Source organism: Cherax quadricarinatus, chromosome 15 (assembly GCF_038502225.1).
Source record: "Cherax quadricarinatus isolate ZL_2023a chromosome 15, ASM3850222v1, whole genome shotgun sequence".
In the NCBI taxonomy this organism is placed as follows: Eukaryota; Metazoa; Arthropoda; class Malacostraca; order Decapoda; family Parastacidae; genus Cherax; species Cherax quadricarinatus.
Window position 1 is genome coordinate 11,892,490 of NC_091306.1, and position 19,427 is coordinate 11,911,916.

General features: G+C 38.8%; 1 protein-coding gene across 1 annotated transcript in view; it reads left to right on the forward strand.

Moving 5' to 3' along the window:
• LOC128692091 (dnaJ homolog subfamily A member 2) overlaps nt 1-19,427 on the forward strand; it is a 55,634-nt gene that overhangs the window by 4,589 nt on the left and 31,618 nt on the right. Inside the window, exons 3-5 of the mRNA XM_070085161.1 lie at nt 3,024-3,181; nt 6,902-6,982; nt 8,298-8,431. Coding sequence (XP_069941262.1) covers nt 3,024-3,181; nt 6,902-6,982; nt 8,298-8,431 — 373 coding nt within the window. The remainder of the gene's footprint in view (nt 1-3,023; nt 3,182-6,901; nt 6,983-8,297; nt 8,432-19,427) is intronic.

Sequence of the window (19,427 nt, forward strand, 5' to 3'; positions counted from 1 at the left end):
TTTCACTGTTCACTCTGATAAGCTGTGAGCGATAAATTTGGGCCTAGATATGAGAGAATGCATCTGTGGTAAGTGTGCACCATATATGTAAAACAGATCCTGCAGCACAGAGTCCATGAGAAAAAAACTGCGACCATGTTTTTGGATTAAAACAGCGACTTTGCGGTGTATTTTTGTATGTTTTTTCAGTTGTGTGATGATTTTGAGATTATTTTGATTGGTGGCTCTAATGTGCATTCACGAATGTGCTAATATTATTTATACAATTATTACAATATTGCTTAACAGTAAATCTTCCATTATTTGGTGTGAATAAAAATTTGTGAATAAAAAATTAATGTGGAATTCATCTGTAAGGCCTGGAAACATAACTACTAAACAGAGGAAATGTTATATTAGTGCCAGGAATGCCTGTATTGTTTATTCTGGACCCTATATTGAAATTGGAATAGTTTGAACTTTGAAATTGGAAAAATTACCAATTTCCCATCATTTTATTGGGTAGTTGAAATAATTGATTAGGCGACGACTTGTGCTCAGTAAATAAAATGGAACACGTGCTAGCAAAATAGCTAAGAATTTAGTCTAATGGAACAGTGTAATTGGCTGAAAATAGGAGTCCGTGGGCAAAATTGCCAATGCATAAATATTACTGATAGAGCAAAATTCACTAAAGCATAATTCTGTCAATTTTTGATCAAGCTTAATACTTTGTTTTATTACCTTCAGAAAAAGATTCTCTATCCTCTGGAAAATTGGCTGCAAAAATATTTCTGGTACTTTGAGCGCAATTTCAAGCTACTTCTGATCCTGGAGCAAACAAATCCTTTCTATCAAATGATACCAAGAAACGCCTAATAAAATAAAAACCATCCTAGAAAAAAAAACTTTTTATTTTTAACCCTTTCAGGGTTTTGGCCGTACTAGTACTGCTTATGCCCCAGGGTTTTTGACGTACTAGTACGCCTAAATTCTAGCACCCTCAAATCTAGTGTGAAAGCTGGTAGTTCTACATATGAAAGAATGGGTCTGTGGTCATTGTGTGCAGTATAAAAAAAATCCTGCAGCACACAGTGCGTAATGAGAAAAAAAAAAAAAACTGAGTGTTTTTGGATTAAAACAGCGACTTTGCACTGTATTTTCGTAATGGTATTTATTGTTGTATTCTAGTTTTCCTGGTCTCATTTTATAGAATGGAAGACATATTACAGAAATTGAGATGATTTTGATTAGTTTACAATGAAAAGTACCTTGAAATTGAGCTCAAAATAGCAGAAATGTTCGATTATTACCAAAGTTCAAAAGTAAACAGATCATGCCAAGCGTCCAATACACGTCAACTGGCGAGTCTAATATTCTTTCACAAGTGCACTGATATTATTTATACCATTTCTACACTAATGTAGTAGTCTGCATAACAGTAAATCTTCTATTTTTTGTAAGAATAAAAATTCAAAGTGGAAAGCCAAAGAAATATAAGAGGGGCTTGGGGATGTAACTAATGAGCAGAGAACTTATTTTAGTACCAGGAATGTCTTTATTGTTTATTCTGGACCCTATTCGGAAATTGGCATCTTTTGAAATTTGTGTGAAATTGGCAAAATTGCTAAATTCTGACCACTTTATTGGATAGTTGAAATCAGTGAGTGAGTTTTTTCTTGTACTCATTTGATAGAAAAAATTGAGTTCTAATGAAATAGTTATGATTTTTGTCGACTAGTACACTGGAATTGGCTGAAAATAGGGCTCAATGTGTAAACATTGTCGAGACCGCAAACTTCGCGAGAGCATAATTCCGTAAGTTTTCCATCAAATTTCATACTTTTGGTGTCATTATGATCGGGAAAAGATTCTCTATCTTTTTTGTAAGAAAAATTTTTTTTTTTAAATTTGGGGACCCTGAGAACAAGTCTCGGAGAGGGCCTGGAGACCCTGAAAGGGTTAACCAAACAAGGTCAGAGTTCTGCTTTTCCCATCATGGACCATGTGGCACAGGATTTTTTTTTTTTTTTTTATGTATGTTCACCACACAGGCCAATTTTCTCGTATCTAGATCAGAATTAACTACTGTTTGAGGGAGTTGTGCTTAAAACAGATCTAATTGAGGCACCTAGGCAACTGTAACAAAGATCTACATGACGACCACTCTTAGGGTTAAAAACAGTCCAAAACAAACACCGAAGGTATTGCAGCCACTAGAATTACCTTTCCTTTATTCCTTCATCATATCCTCAAATCTCTCCTCATCCTCCATTTTGATTCAGTCATCATCTTTGTGCACACTAAAAAGTTTTTCCCTGTTTCTTGGTTAATATATGAAATATAACCAAGAATGCTTTATGGTTTAGGCCATCCCAATAATTGAAGCACATCTAGTATTAAATAATGAAAAGGGCTGAGCTCCTACCCTTAAAGAAAATTGCTAAAAGCCAAAACTTGAAGATTTCTACCAATTTGATGCCTTTTTCTGGTCTGAAAACAACCAGAATCATCTCCATTTCACTATTTATCAAGTGGCACCAAGAAAATGCCAATAAAACTATGAAAACTATTCAAGAAAATTCCTTTGTTATTTTAGCAAAGAAATAAGGTCAGAGGGTCACTGCCAAAATTTACTGCTCACAGGAAATTTGAGGGCTCTGATTTAAAACGTGTGTTTTTTCGAGTGACACTGGCCTCAATGACGTAGATCCAGCGACTGACAATGAAAAGATTAACAAAGTTTGATACATTGGCAGTGTGTTGCTACCTTTATCTGTGATACTTGCACAGTAGCTAACTTGTTATATTAAGTCATGCAGAATAGGACTCCCAGCCTGAGCTAGACTTCCCATCCAGCACTCCTTCTTGATGTTGGGTGAGTTGAGGGTGTAACTTTGCCTTGAGTGGTATCAAGAGTTTTCCTATTTGCAGCTCTGCTCTTAAGTTTTAAAGAAAAATAATTGTTTACTGTGTTGTTTAAAGTAATCATTATTCTAAGGTATATCCCTAATAAATTGACAAAAACTATATTCTATTACCAGGAAGGAGACAACAACTTTGCAGGGGCAGAAGACCTCTTTGGCCACTTCTTTGGTGGAGGTGGGCCATTTGGTGGACTCTTCGGTGGGTTTGGAGGTGGCTTTCGCAATGCACAAAGGAGAGGACCAAGACGAGGGGAGAACACCATTCATAAGCTAAAGTAAGTGTACTTCTCAAAACTCTTAATGTGGTTAGGAAAAAAGTTGAGGGTGGGTTTTATATATTGGAGAGCCCTGCTTATATAGCAGGTTAGGTTCTGGGCTATTGCTGTGAAGTGAAACATAGCCTTTTTTTCATTTTCAAATGCATATAAAAAGCCTGATAACATGTTTACACATTTCTTTCAACAAGTTAGCTGTTTCTCACTGAGGCAGGGTGGCCCAGAAAGAATAACAAAAGTTTCTCTTTTTAGCTTTAGTAATGTATACAGAAGGGGTTACTAGCCCCTTGCTCCCAGCATTTTAGTTGACTCTTACGACACGCATAGCTTACAGAAGATGTTTACACTTATATATAAAGTGAACAATAGAGCTAGGCCTAAAAATTGCATATACAGTACACACTTTACTTGCTTTAAAATATTTTCATCCTTAGTTTATAGTGAGTGGTGAATATATTTATTGCAGGAAGTCTTAATAAATGAAGAATGGGTAATTGAAAACCACTGTATTAGCCCTCCTGTATACAGTATATATTTTCCTTTTTGTAGTTACAAGAGCAGAGTCATGCTTGCTTTTTTTTTTTTTATCATACTACAGGCAGTCCCCACTTTACATCACTTAGCTTTAACATATCAGGCTTTTATATGCATTTGAAAGTGAAAAAAAGGGCTGTTTCACTTTACAACCTGCTGTATAATACAGCAGGGAACTCCTGTATATAATTTTTAAGCTTGCAGTGGTTGTATTACAGTTTGCTACCTGTTGGATCACACACACTAGCAATATACCATGTTTTGTGAAATACTTTTTAGCATCTTTTCAGCAGTATTTACAATTACAGTCTGTTCTCCTTTTATTATTTTTTTTTTTTTATTATCACACTGGCCGATTCCCACCAAGGCAGGGTGGCCCAAAAAAGAAAAACTTTCACCATCATTCACTCCATCACTGTCTTGCCAGAAGGGTGCTTTACACTACAGTTTTTAAACTGCAACATTAACACCCCTCCTTCAGAGTGCAGGCACTGTACTTCCCATCTCCAGGACTCAAGTCCGGCCTGCCGGTTTCCCTGAATCCCTTCATAAATGTTACTTTGCTCACACTCCAACAGCACGTCAAGTATTAAAAACCATTTGTCTCCATTCACTCCTATCAAACACGCTCACGCATGCCTGCTGGAAGTCCAAGCCCCTCGCACACAAAACCTCCTTTACCCCCTCCCTCCAACCCTTCCTAGGCCGACCCCTACCCCGCCTTCCTTCCACTACAGACTGATACACTCTTGAAGTTATTCTGTTTCGCTCCATTCTCTCTACATGTCCGAACCACCTCAACAACCCTTCCTCAGCCCTCTGGACAACAGTTTTGGTAATCCCGCACCTCCTCCTAACTTCCAAACTACGAATTCTCTGCATTATATTCACACCACACATTGCCCTCAGACATGACATCTCCACTGCCTCCAGCCTTCTCCTCGCTGCAACATTCATCACCCATGCTTCACACCCATATAAGAGCGTTGGTAAAACTATACTCTCATACATTCCCCTCTTTGCCTCCAGGGACAAAGTTCTCTGTCTCCACAGACTCCTAAGTGCACCACTCACTCTTTTTCCCTCATCAATTCTATGATTCACCTCATCTTTCATAGACCCATCCGCTGACACGTCCACTCCCAAATATCTGAATACGTTCACCTCCTCCATACTCTCTCCCTCCAATCTGATATTCAATCTTTCATCACCTAATCTTTTTGTTATCCTCATAACCTTACTCTTTCCTGTATTCACCTTTAATTTTCTTCTTTTGCACACCCTACCAAATTCATCCACCAATCTCTGCAGCTTCTCTTCAGAATCTCCCAAGAGCACAGTGTCATCAGCAATGAGCAGCTGTGACAACTCCCACCCTGTGTGTGATTCTTTATCTTTTAACTCCACGCCTCTTGCCAAGACCCTCGCATTTACTTCTCTTACAACCCCATCTATAAATATATTAAACAACCACGGTGACATCACACATCCTTGTCTAAGGCCTACTTTTACTGGGAAAAAATTTCCCTCTTTTCTACATACTCTAACTTGTTCTCCTTGTTGGTACTAAAAAAATTCTTACCTCCCAATGTTCTTGTCTTTATGATCTTGTGTGGATATATAACTTCTGCTATTATTTTCAATATTTTCACTTTCTTTGTAATTCATATTTCTTTATGGAGCTACTTTGCAGTACTGTGCATCTTACAATATCTCCGTACTACATTTACATGCAATTTTTGTCTGATGTATGTTTAATATTTTTAGTACATAATGTTCCTCATGTATGCCTGAAAGGTATCTAGAAGATTGTCAGTAAAGTGTAGCATTTGATTTTTTTTTTTTTAAGTTTTAGATATTTAATGACAGCTTTTGTTCATACTGCATGTGTACCTTTTTTTTTTTTTTTCCTTCCTAAAATTTCCCTGTTTTGGCTACCATACCTATGCCAGTTTGTGCTCACTCGCACATGCACTTGTCATTGTCTATAATTTTCCTTGGATTTAGTGTATTTTATGTGACTCACTAATATGTTAATCCTTTCAGTGTCTAGTATTGTATTGTACCCATATTCTACTGCATCAGCAGATCAAGTCCATTACTCCAGAAAACAACTGGGTGATTGTGAAATATTAATTTTGTAATTCGGGAGTTAGTCAACATTATCATTAAACCCTTTCACTTTTGTGACATCTGAAACTAAGTGTTGGCAGTACCATGATTTAGAGAAAATTTCTTTTAACTTCTGAAATGGTAGAGAATCTTCTGAAATTTATGACACCAAAAATGCGAATTATTTTTATTATCACACTGGCCGATTCCCACCAAGGCAGGGTGGCCCGAAAAAGAAAAACTTTCACCATCATTCACTCTATCACTGTCTTGCCAGAAGGGTGCTTTACACTACAGTTTTTAAACTGCAACATTAACACCCCTCCTTCAGAGTGCAGGCACTGTACTTCCCATCTCCAGGACTCAAGTCCGGCCTGCTGGTTTCCCTGAATCCCTTCATAAATGTTACTTTGTTCACACTCCAACAGCACGTCAAGTATTAAAAACCATTTGTCTCCATTCACTCCTATCAAACACGCTCATGCATGCCTGCTGGAAGTCCAAGCCCCTCGCACACAAAACCTCCTTTACCCCCTCCCTCCAACCTTTCCTAGGCCGACCCCTACCCCGCCTTCCTTCCACTACAGACTGATACACTCTTGAAGTCATTCTGTTTCGCTCCATTCTCTCTACATGTCCGTACCACCTCAACAACCCTTCCTCAGCCCTCTGGACAACAGTTTTGGTAATCCCGCACCTCCTCCTAACTTCCAAACTACGAATTCTCTGCATTATATTCACACCACACCTTTATAAGGCATAGCAAAATAGTTTATAACTTTTACAGGGTTAGAGATGTAACTTTCGTATAAAAACTTCTTGCTGTGATCTACATTACTTTGTAATGACCCCCCATACATAGCATTTCCACTGACTAGCCACCTTACTGTTAATCAAAGCCCATGTCTTACCTATATAAGTGTTGGTATCCCTATACTCGGGTGCATAAGGAAAAATGTAGAATATTCATTTAAAAAAATGTGAGATCTAGTTTAGTGCCCCTACACCCTCATTTTTTCTTCAGGTTTTACCCCTTTGTACATTTGAATAAGGTTACTTTTTTCCTCTCCTCAGAGTTTCATTGGAAGATTTGTATAATGGCAAAGTATCAAAATTGCAGCTTTCCAAGAATACTATCTGCACAGCATGTGGAGGGTAAATATGTATATAGAATTCATTTTTTATTTCTTGATTCATTTTTTATTTCTTAATGTGTGTGTGAGTTAATTTTAATATATAAAGCATATTCTTTAGACTTAGATTTAGTCATTCAACAAAGAATACACATTGTCATTAAAATTAATGCTGTAGAAATGAGAATGGATTAAAATTTTAAGCATTAGACTTAGATGAATTAGATATGCATTTTAGTAGTATTAAAGTATAACTAAAACAAGTTACCATGGAGTGTGATTGAAGCAGATACTGGACTTAAGACATTTTCATAATAGGTTTGACAAAAGTGACAACAATTGATGTAAATAGGACCTATCTCATATGGGCCTTTAGGCATATTGCAGTTTCTTGTTCAAAGATTGATACACACGCTGAATCTAATGTATTGTAAAGAGAGAGATATTTATTGGTGTTAAGGTTTAATTTGATCAGTGATATTAGCTTATATTGCAATACCTAAACAATTTATAAAAATCTTTTAGGGTAAGGGTGACTTGCTATACAGTATTGCTTTCACTTTTGAAGTTAATGCATTTCCGAAAATTCATCTTAAGTCTAATGTTTAGTGCTCGGAATATTGTCCCATAAAAATGTATTTTACAGTGGAATAATGCATTCCAGGGCCATGATTCTGTATTCCATATCTAATGTGTTACTTTTTTTTTTTGTTTTCCAAAGAATTTTTACCCAATATTGTTGCATTCTTTACTGTTCCTTCTCACTTAGAAATAGTACTGTATTAAACACTGTTTTAATTAATGTATACATGTTAATTTAACTGAACAATGTGATGTGTGGTGACAGGTTTCCTCAAACTTCACCTGCTGACAAGTCTAGTAAATGTCAGCATTGGTGGCAAATACGACTGATAGTAGTAATTCGACCTGTAGTTTTTAATTAGTCTTTATCAAATATAAGCACTCTGTATGTGCATAAAATGAACATGCATAGTATGTATGTGTTTGGTAAAAAACTAAGAAATCTTTAAACGGTAATTTATTGTTAAGAACTTTGTTAAAAATAGTAAACCTGTCATTGGAAGTCTTGAGTCACTTGTTCATAAGTAATGAATTGGTTCCTGAGTGCCAATGTGTTGACCATAATTGCAAAATATTGCAAGTCTGAACATTTTGTTGGGAACCTTACTGTACATGTATGTTTGTGTTGGGTGTATACAATGTACTGGAGTAGAGAAAATATCCTTCAGGTTAGGGGATTCTGCTTTATAAGTAGCTGTGACTTTTTTTTTTTTTCCCCCCCTCTTATTCTTCGGTTTAATCTTTCAATTTCATAGTGAGGGTGGACCAGCTGGAGCTCTACAACCTTGTCGGAATTGCAATGGGCGTGGGGTCAAGGTTACTATTACCCAGTTAGGTCCAGGCATGGTACAACAGATGCAGAGTCGTTGTCCAGAGTGTGATGGCGAAGGTGAGAAACTGTTTTTAAACTCCTTTTGTATTGATTTTCTAGGCAAGTAAGTTTCATTTTCCATCATTGCACGTACTTGTGGTAATTACGTAGTTACAGTAGTAGGTTGGTAGATGGTGATCATTCAGACAGGTATTATCATCCTGTCACTTGTGTGGAGCAGAAAGTCATTTACTCTGGCAGGTTTTTGTTTTTTACCCCATGTGGAGACATAAGATGGTAGGTAAATTTTAAAACTTAGTCGGTACTCAAAACCGTTTTCCCATCAAGAGAAAATCCCTTATTGTTAGTGAAGAACTCTTGATCCAAGAAGTGGAACTATTCTCCCATCCCCCTTCCCCATTTTTATCCAATCTGATTATCTTCCATTCCCCAAGTGCTGTAAGACCTTAATGGGTTTAGTGCTTTCCATTGTTTTTGTGATGCTTGAATGTGCGTGGAAGTAGTGCGGATGATAAAAAAGAGATGATTGCTGATGTTATGAATGAAAAGAAGTTGGATGTCCTGGCCGTAAGCGAAACAAAGCTGAAGGGGGTAGGCGAGTTTCAGTGGGAAGAAATAAATGGGATTAAATCAGGATTATCTGAGTTAGAGCTAAGGAAGGGGTAGCAATAATGTTGAAGGATCAGTTATGGAAGGAGAAGAAGAATATAAGTGTATAAATTCAAGGATTGTGGATTAAAATTAGGGTCGGATGCAAAAGTGGGTCATAATAAGCGTGTATGCACCTGGAGAAGAGAGGAGAGAGAGAAATTTTGTGAAATGTTAAGTGAATGTATAAGAGCTTTTGAACCTAGTGAGAGAGTAATTGTGGTAGGGGACCTAAATGCTACAGTAGGAGAAACATTTAGAGAGGGTATGGTAGGTAAGTTTGGGGTGCCGGTTGTAAATGATAATGGTAGCCCTTTGATTGAACTTTGTATAGAAAGGGGTTTAGTTATAGGTGATATATATTTTAAGAAAAAGAGGATAAGTATAAAAGGATATGATGTTGGGCATAATGACAGTAGTTTGTTGGACTATGTATTGGTTGATAAGACTGTTGAGTAGACTTCAGGATGTACATGTTTATAGAGGGGCCACAGATATGTTGGATCACTTTTTAGCTCTAGCTACAGTGAGAGTAAAAGGTAGATGGGATACAAAGAAAATAGAAGCAGCAAGTAAGAGAGAGGTGAAGGTTTATAAACTAGAGGAGGAGGTAGTTAGGGTAAGATATAAAGAATTATTGGAGGATAGGTGGGCTAGTGAGAGTATAGGTAATGGGGTCAAAGATGTATGGGGTAGGTTTAAGAATGTAATGTTAGTGGAAATATAAACACATGTGCAGTATAATTTGATCCTTTATTGACAATGTTTCGCCTACACAGTGGGCTTTTTCAAGTCACAAACAGATCTTTCTGGGGGTGGAAGGTACGCGAGTATTTATAGTCAGGTTTAGAATGCTGAGGTCAGGTGGAGAATGCTGCATCTGATGATGTACCGAGTTTGGTTATAGAGTCTAAAATCTTGGGTAGCTTGGAAGGGAGATTGGATAAGTTTGTGAGCAGACCTTCTGCAGTGTTCTTCCATTCCTATGTTCTTATGTGGGATAGCAATGAAGAAGTTTCTTGGCGAGTGGTTCAGCTATGTTATAGAAGCCATTATTCTGGTTGAAGTTGTCAGATATAGAGATAAGCGATGATTCCAGGATTCTTCGGTATTGAGTGTTGTCTTCTGTGGCGATAAGTCTTGAGTTTCTGTAGTTTATTAAATGGTTGTGTGAATTACGGTGTTGTACACAGGCATTCCTTGTATCGTCAGACCTGCTTGCGTATTATACATGTTTGGAGGTCCCTTGATGTTTCGCCCACGTATAATTTGCTGCAGTCATTACAAGGGATTATGTATACCCCTGCAGAGGATGGAAGCTTGTCCTGTCTAATACTGGTAATGTCCTTGATGGTCGTGGTTGTGGAGGTAGATACTTGGAATGAGGTATTGGAGAAGATGTTGGAAACGTGTTTGGCAATAGAGTTGGTGGGGAGGACTATGTATTTCTTCTCGGCAGTGTCTTCTCGGGGTGTGTTGAAGATGTTTAATGCCCATCGTCTGCAGTCTCTGATGAAGTGACGAGGATAGTGGAGTTTAGAGTTAAGAACCCTTGAAAAAAGCTCATCAGGTCCCGGCGACTTATTTTGCTTCAGTCGATCTATTTGTTTCATGACCATTTCACTAGTGACTGTGATGTTACATAATTTATCTTCAGGCCCACTATAATTAATTACTGGGATATTGTTAGTGTCTTCCTGTGTAAAAACCGAAAGAAAATAATTATTTAAAATTGAGCACATTTCATTCTCTTTGTCAGTATGATGTCCATAGTTATTTTTAAGGGGACCTATCTTATCTCTGACTTTTGTTCTATACACCTGGAAAAAACTTTTTGGGTTAGTTTTCGAATCCCTAGCAACTTTAATTTCATAGTCCCGTTTAGCTTTTCTTATCCCCTTTTTAACGTCTCTCTTAATGTCAATATACTGATTCATAAGATGACCCTCACCTCTTTTGATACGCCTATAAATTCCCTTCTTATGCCCTAGTAGATATTTCAGCCTATTATTCATCCATTTTGGGTCATTTCTATTTGATCTGATTTCTTTATACGGGATAAATTCTTTGGGCAGCATGTATTGTGTTAAGAAAACTGTCATATTGATAGCTCTCTTCGTTACCCCAGTCAACAGATGATAAGTGTTCTCTAAGCCCATCGTAATCTGCTAAGCGAAAATCTGGAACTGTTACTGAGTTATCCCTACTGTCATACTTCCATTCAATGCTAAATGTAATTGATTTGTGGTCGCTAGCACCAAGTTCCTCTGAAATTTCTAAATTATTAACAAGGGATTCATTGTTTGCCAGAACTAAGTCAAGCAGGTTATTTCCCCTTGTAGGCTCTGTCGCAGACTGCTTCAAAAATCAATCCTGAACTACTTCTAAGAAGTCGTTTGATTCTAAATTCCCAGTCGAGAAATTCCAATCAATATGACTAAAGGTAGTCTCCTAGAATTACTACATTTTTGTGCCTTGTTGCCTTAACAGTTTCCTCCCATAGTAGTCTCCCTTGGTCCCTATCTAAGTTTGGGGTACGGTATATTACACCTAAAATCAATTTTTCATGTCCCTCTGAAAATTCTATCCAAACAGACTCAGTATGGGTTTCAGACTTGATACCTGTTTTTATGCAACAGTTCAAGCGATCTCGGACATATAGTGCCACCCCACCCCCCTTCCCGATAATTCTGTCTACTTGGAACAATTTAAAACCCTGTATGTGACATTCAGCAGGCATATCCCGATTTTTTGTATTGAACCACATCTCAGTTAAGGCAAATACATCAATGTTACCAGCACTAGCAACTAGTCTCAACTCATCCATCTTATTCCTAGCACTTCGACTATTTGTGTAATATATACTATTTAAGGACCCTCCCTTCTTTTTTTTTCTTCCTGCTGATTTCTGTTCCTCCACTATGCTTGTTACTCTCCTTATCACCTAATGCCATTGGCTTTCCTATGTTCATCAATAACTCTTCCTCATTCTGCCTATAACTGGTTTCCTTAAAACTCACACTATCCCTACACTCAGAATTCATTGATTTTCCACAAAAACCCATACCACTATCTATTTCTAGTTTAAAGACCTAACTGCTCCCTCATCTGCATTGGCCAGTGCTCCCACCCCAAACCTAGATAAGTGAACCCCATCCCTGGCATACATGTCATTTCTGCCATAGAAGAGGTCCCAGTTGTCAACGAATGTTACTGCATTTTCCTTACAGTATTTGTCCAGCCAACAATTGACACCAATTGCCCTGGACAACCATTCATTTCCAACTCCTCTCCTTGGCAAAATACCACATATGACAGGTTTCCCACCCTTCCTCCTAATTATCTCTATTGCTGACCTATACCTGCTAATCAGGTCCTCACTCCTACGTCTGCCAACATCGTTGCCTCCAGCACTGAGACATAATAGGATTGCTCCCATTACCTTTCATGATGTCATCCAGACGGCTAACAATATCCTTCATCCCAGCCCCAGGAAAACACTGTCTGCCTCCTACTCCTATCCTTCAAGCAGAATGCCCTATCCATGTACCTAATCTGGCTATCCCCAACAACAATGTTTTTACCTTCCTTGGTGTCGTCCGCCGTGATGCTCCCAGTTGTCGACTCACATTTGTCAGGTAGCATTACACCTTCACTTGTGGAATTCGTCAAGACGTTCTCGATGGTGTTTCTATGGATGTCTCACTCACGTCAGCCAATGCTTCCTTGTTGCTTGTTATGACATTCCCAGTAGAACGCCCACATTCGTCAGGTAGCACCGAAAATGGGTTGGAAGTTTCCACAGTAGTCTTCTGGGTCCTCGTTGTTTCTGCCTCTCCAACAGTCTTCTTGATCCTCAGCTTGGTTCCATGTTGCCCAGCCACTGACCAAGCTCCCCTCTTAACCTGGGGACTCACAACAGGAGGATTACTTCGAATCCTCTTGTTCTCCGTTAATCGCCGTATCTCAAGCTTCGCAACCCTAAGCTCTTCTTTCAACTGCTGGTAAAGTTGCTCAAGAGAGGGCATCCTGGTTCAGATTCACAGAGAACAGTATTTAGAGAAGGGTAAAGAGGTTTTTGTGGCATTTATGGATTTGGAAAAGGCATATGGCAGGATGGATAGGAGGCAATGTGGCAGATGTTGCAGGTGTATGGAATAGGAGGTAGGTTACTGAAATCAGTGAAGAGTTTTTACGAGGATAGTGTGGCTCAGGTTAGAGTATGTAGGAGAGAGGGAGATTATTTCCCAGTAAAAGTAGGCCTTAGACAAGGATGTGTGGTGTCACCAAGCTTGTTCAATATATTTATAGATGTGGTTGTAAGGGAAGTGAATGCTTGGGTGTTGGCAAGAGGTGTGGGGTTAAAAGATAAAGAATCTAACACAAAGTGCGAGTTGTCACAGTTGCTCTTTGCTGCTGACACTGCTTTTGGGAGATTCTGAAGAGAAGTTGCAGAGGTTGGTGGATGAGTTTGGTAGGGTATGTACAAGAAGAAAATATAAAGTAAATACAGGAAAAAGTAAGGTGATGAGGATAAAAAGGTAATGAAAGATTGGCTATCAGATTGGAGGGAGAGAGTATGGAGGAGGTGAATGTATTCAGATATTTAGAAGTGGGCATGTCAGCAGATGGGTCTATGAAGGATGAGGTGAATCATAGAATTGATGAGGGGGGAAAAGGGTGAGTGGTGCAGTTACGAGTATATTTAGACAAAGAACTTTGTGGAAGCAAAGAGGGTAATGTATGGGAGTATTGTTATACCAACACACTTACATGGGTGTGAAGCATGGGTGGTGAATGTTGCAACAGGGAGAAGGCTGGAGGCAGTGGAGATGTCATGTCTAAGGGCAATGTGTGGTGTGAATATAATGAATTCATTGTTTGGAAATTAGGAGAGGGTGTGGGATTACCAAAACTATTATCCAGAGGGCTGAGGAGGGGTTGTTGAGGTGGTTTGGACGTGTAGAGAGGATGGAATAAAATAGAAAGACTTCGAGAGTGTATAAATCTGTTGTGAAGGGAAGGCGGGGTAGAGGTCATCCTAGGAAAGGTTGGTGGTGGGGGTAAAGGACGTTTTGTGTGTGAAGGGCTTGGACTTTAAGTAAGCATGCATGAGTGTATTTCATAGGAGTCAATGGAGACTAATGGTTTCTAATACTTGACGTGTTGTTGGAGTGTGAATAAAGTAACATTTATGAAGGAATTCAGGGAAACCGGCAGGCCGGACCCGAGTCCTGGAGATGGGGAGTACAGTGTTTGCATTCTGAAGGAGGGGTGTTAATGTTGCAGTTCCATAACTGTAATGTAAGCACACCTCTGGCAAGGCAGTGATGGAGTGAATGATGAAAGTTTTTCTTTTTCGGGCCACCCTTCCTTGGTGGGAATTGGCTGATGTTAAAATTTTTTTTTTTTAATACAAGTCGGCCGTCTCCTACCGAGGCAGGGTGACCCAAAAAGAAAGAAAATCCCCAAAAAGAAAATACTTTCATCATCATTCAACACTTTCACCTCAGTCACACATAATCACTGTTTTTGCAGAAGTGCTCAGGATACAACAGTTTAGAAGTATGTACATATAAAAAATACACAACATATCTCTCCAAACTGCCAGTATCCCAAACCCCTCCTTTAAAGTGCAGGCATTGTACTTTCCATTTCCAGGACTCGAGTCCGGCTATATAGAAATAACCGGTTTTCCTGAATCCCTTCACTAAATATTACCCTGCTCACATCCCAACAGCTCGTCAGGTCCCAAATAGTACCATTCTTCTCCATTCACTCCTATTTAACACTCTCACGCACGCTTTCTGGAAGTACAAGCCCCTCGCCCACAAAACCTCCTTTACCCCCTCCCTCCAACCTTTTCGAGGATGACCCCTACCCTGCCTTCCTTCTCCTACAGATTTATATGCTCTCCATGTCATTCTACCTCCATGACCAAACAACCTCAACAACCCCTCTTCAGCCCTCTGACTAATACTTTTATTAACTCCACACCTTCTAATTTCCACACACCGAATTTTCTTCATAATATTCACACCACACATTGGCCTTAGACAGGACATCTCCACTGCCTCCTTGCTGCAGCATTTACAACCTAAGCTTCACACCCATGTAAGTGTGTTAATACCACTATACTTTCATACATTTCCTTCTTTGACTCCATTGATAACGTTCTTTGTCTCCACATATGCCTCGACGCACCACTCACATTTTTTTCCCTCATCAGTTCTATGGTTAACCTCATTCTTCATAAACCCATCTGCTGAGAAGTCGAACTCCCAAATATCTGAAAATATTTACTTCTTCCATACTCCCTCTCTCCAATGTGATATCCAGTTTTTCTGTATCTAAATCATTTGATACTTCATCACCTTACTCTTATCTATGTTCACTTTCAACTTTCTACCTTTACACACCCTTCCAAACTCATCCCCTAACCTTTGCAACTTTTCTTTAGAATCTCCCAAAAGCACAGTATCATCAGCAAAAAGTAGCTGTGTGAACTCCCATTTTGTATTTGATTCCCCATAATTTAATCCCACTCCTCTCTCCAACACCCTAGCATTTATTTCTTTTACAACCCCATCTATAAATATATTAAACAACCATGGTAACATTACACATCCCTGTCTAAGACCTACTTTTACTAGGAAGTAATCTCCCTCTCTTCTACACACCCTAACCTGAGCCTCACTATCCTCATAAAACCTTTACAGCATTTAATAACTTACTACCTATTCCATATACTTGCAACATCTGCCACATTGTTCCCCTATGCACTATCATATGCCTTACCTAAATCCATAAATGCAATGAAAACTTCCCTATCTTTATCTAAATACTGGTCATCTATATGGTTCAATGTAAACACTTGATCTACACATCCCCTACCTTCTCCAAAGCCTCCTTGCTCATCCGAAATCCTACTCTCCATCTTACCTCTTGATTCTTTCAGTAATAACCCTACTGTACACTTTTCCTGGTATGCTCAGTAAACTTGTTCCTCTATAATTTTTTTGCAATCTCTTTTGTCCCCCTTCCCTTTATATAAAGGAACTATACAAGCTCTGTCAATCCCTAGGTACATCCCCTCTTTCATACATTTAATAAACAAAAATACCAACCACTCCAACACTATATCCACCCCTGCTTTTAACATTTCTGTCATGATCCCGTCAGTTCCAGCTGCTTTACCCCCTTTCATTCTACGTAATGCCTTGTGCACCTCCCCCACACTCACATCCTGCTCTTTTTCACTCCTAAAAGATGTTATGCCTCCGTGACCAGTGCATGAAATTTCCACCTCCCTTTCTTCATTGACATTTTAAAAGTTCCTCAAAATATTCCTGCCATCTACCCAATACCCAATCTACTACTCCTCTACTGTTTTTAACTGACAAATCCATTTGTTCCCTTGGCTTTCATTTGCTCTCCTTTTGTGTTCTCTTATCACTCTTCACCTTTCTTTTACTCTACATAAATTCTGTTCTTTTAACACTTCTGCTTTGTAAAAACTTCTCATAAGCTACCTTTTTCTCTCTTATCACACCCTTTACTTCATCATTCCACCAATCACTCCTCTTTCGTCCTGCACCCACCCTCCTATAGCCACAAACTTTTGCCCCACTGTCTAATACTGCATTTTTAAAGTTATTTCAACCCTCTTCACCCCCCCCCCCCCCCTACTCATACTTGCACTAGCCCACCTCTCTGCCAATAGTTGGTTATATCTCACCCTAACTTTCCCCTCCCTTAGTTTATACACTTTCACCTTTCTCTTACCGTGGATTTGACATTCACAAACAACGAGGAACTGATCAGAGATAAGTTACAGAAACAATATACTCTGATCATAACATCATAGAAGTTCAAATAAGTATTAACTCAGGATTAGGAAACTGTGTCACTAATGTTAGAGATGGGATGTTCAGTAAGTTTAATTTTAATAACCATAGAATTGACTGGGAAAAAATAAGCCAACAGCTATCAGACATTCCCTGGGAATCAGACATGAGCATCCTGAATCCCCACCAGTGCCTAGAGAAGCTGAATAGAGAAACGTATAATGTTTGTATGAAACATATACCATTGAGGAAACCCAGAAGATCAGATGTAGAGAGAGTGTAGGAGATGGTACAGAAGAAAATGTGTTACTGAATTGCTTAAAAACATAAATATGCTACAACAGAGAATAGATAGCCTTAGCCGAGAGATCACTGAATTAGAGCAAAAACTTAAGGCCCATACAGGATATTGCAAGAAACCCAAAATATTTCTATTCCTATGCAAAATCCAAGCTAAGAACTACCTTTAGAATTGGACCACTACTGAGAGGAGATTCTTATACTGATGATGAACAGGAAATGAATGAAATCGTGAAAGAACAGTGTGAGGCAGTGTTCAGCAACCCACTACATTGTCAGCATAGTTGCTGATCCCCTACATATGTCGTGTGGCATATATGAGTATTGTAGTTAGTACCATCCGTATGTATTATATAGACGACTGCCTCTCTATGTTCCCGGATAGACCTTCAGGCTGGTGCAGGCAGGCTGGGCCATTCCCCTCACAACTCTGCTAATATAAGTGTATACAACCCAACAAGTGTGTTTATCTCCAACCATCATATCTCTACGGAACCCTCTCAACAACATGACAGCAAGATAGAAAATGCAGAAATATTCTTCACTCCAGAAGAAGGCCGCACAGACCAACTAACTGACATTAGTACAAATACCATAGTTTTCGAAAAAGAAATGGAAAACATGCCCACTCACTCAGCACCTGGACCAGATTCATGGAATGCTTTACTAATAAAGAAGCGCAAAGTACCATTAGCACGAGCCCTCGGTATTCTTTGGAGAAAGAACTTAGATCTAGGTGAAATACTGGAGTCCTTAAAGAGTGCAGACATAGCTCCTTTGCATAAGGTAGGTAGTAGAGCACTATCTAAAAATTAGACCAGTAGCCCTAGCCTCTCGCATCATAAAAATCTTCGAAAGAGTGATGAGACAGAAGATTACAAATTTCATGGACCAGCACAAATAACATAATCAAACCAGCATGGTCTTAGAGCAGGACGATAATGCCTGTTATAACGTTTTACAGTATTCTGTAATGCCTGTCACAGCTGCTGAACCATTGTGACAGAATTAGAGGAATTGGAACACGACCAAAATGCACATGTGATTTACACAGATTTTGCAAAGGTGTTTGAGAAATGCGATCGTGGAGTGATAGCGCACATAATGAAGGCCATGGGCATTATAGGGAAGGTAGGCAGATTGATTTTCAAGTTACTAACACAACACAAAAAGTAGTAGTGAACAGGGCAAGATCCAGCATCAGCAAGGTCAAAAGCTGTGCCCCAAGGCACTGCCCTGGCACCTCTGCTGTTTCTCATCCTCATAGCAGACAGACAAAAACACCCAGCACACTTTTGTATCATCATTTGCAGATGACACTAAGATAAGCATGAAAGTCACTGTGGTAGAGGACACTGAAAAAGTACAGGGTTTTCCAGTGGGCAGTGGAGAACAACATGACATTCAATGGTGATAAGTTCCAGCTGCTTAGGTATGGAAAGAATGAATTCAAAAGGAACACTATATACAAAACTCAAGAGGGTCACTAAATAGAATGTAAGGAGCATGTAAAAGACCTGAGAATAATTATGTAAGCAGACCTTTCTTTTAGCCCTTTCAGGGTCCGTGCCGTAGATCTAAGGCTTTATGTTGAGGGTCCAAACCGTAGATCTACGCCATGAGCTCAGCTCACTCTGATAAGCTGTGAGAAGTAAATTTGGGCATAGATATGAGAGAATACATCTATGTGGTATGTGTGCAACACATAAAACAAATCCTGCAACACAGTGTAAAATGAGAGAAAAAAAACTTCGACCATAATTTTTGATTAAAACAGCGACTTTGCAGTGTGTTTTTGTATGTTTTTTATGGTTGTATATGCGGTTTCTTGGTCTCATTTGATAGAATGGAAGATAAATTACAGAAATAGAGATGATTTTGATTGATTTTAGTAATGAAAATGGCTTGAAATTGAGCTCAAAGTAGTGAAAATGTTAAATTTTTGTCGATGTTCATGAGTAAACAAATGACCTCGCATGTCTAATACACGCCAGCTGGTGGGTCTAATATACGTTCACAAATGTGGTGATATTTTTTATACAATTATAAAAATATTGCATAACAGTAAATCTTCTACTTTTTGGTTTGAATAAAAATTCATTATGTGAATAAAAAATCAAAATGGAATTCGTTTGTAAAGCCTGAAAACGTAACTAATGAACAGAGGAAATGTTAGTTTAGTTCCAGGAATGCCTGCATTGTTTATTCTGGACCCTATTTTGCACTAAATTGGCCAAATTACCAATTTCCGTTCACAT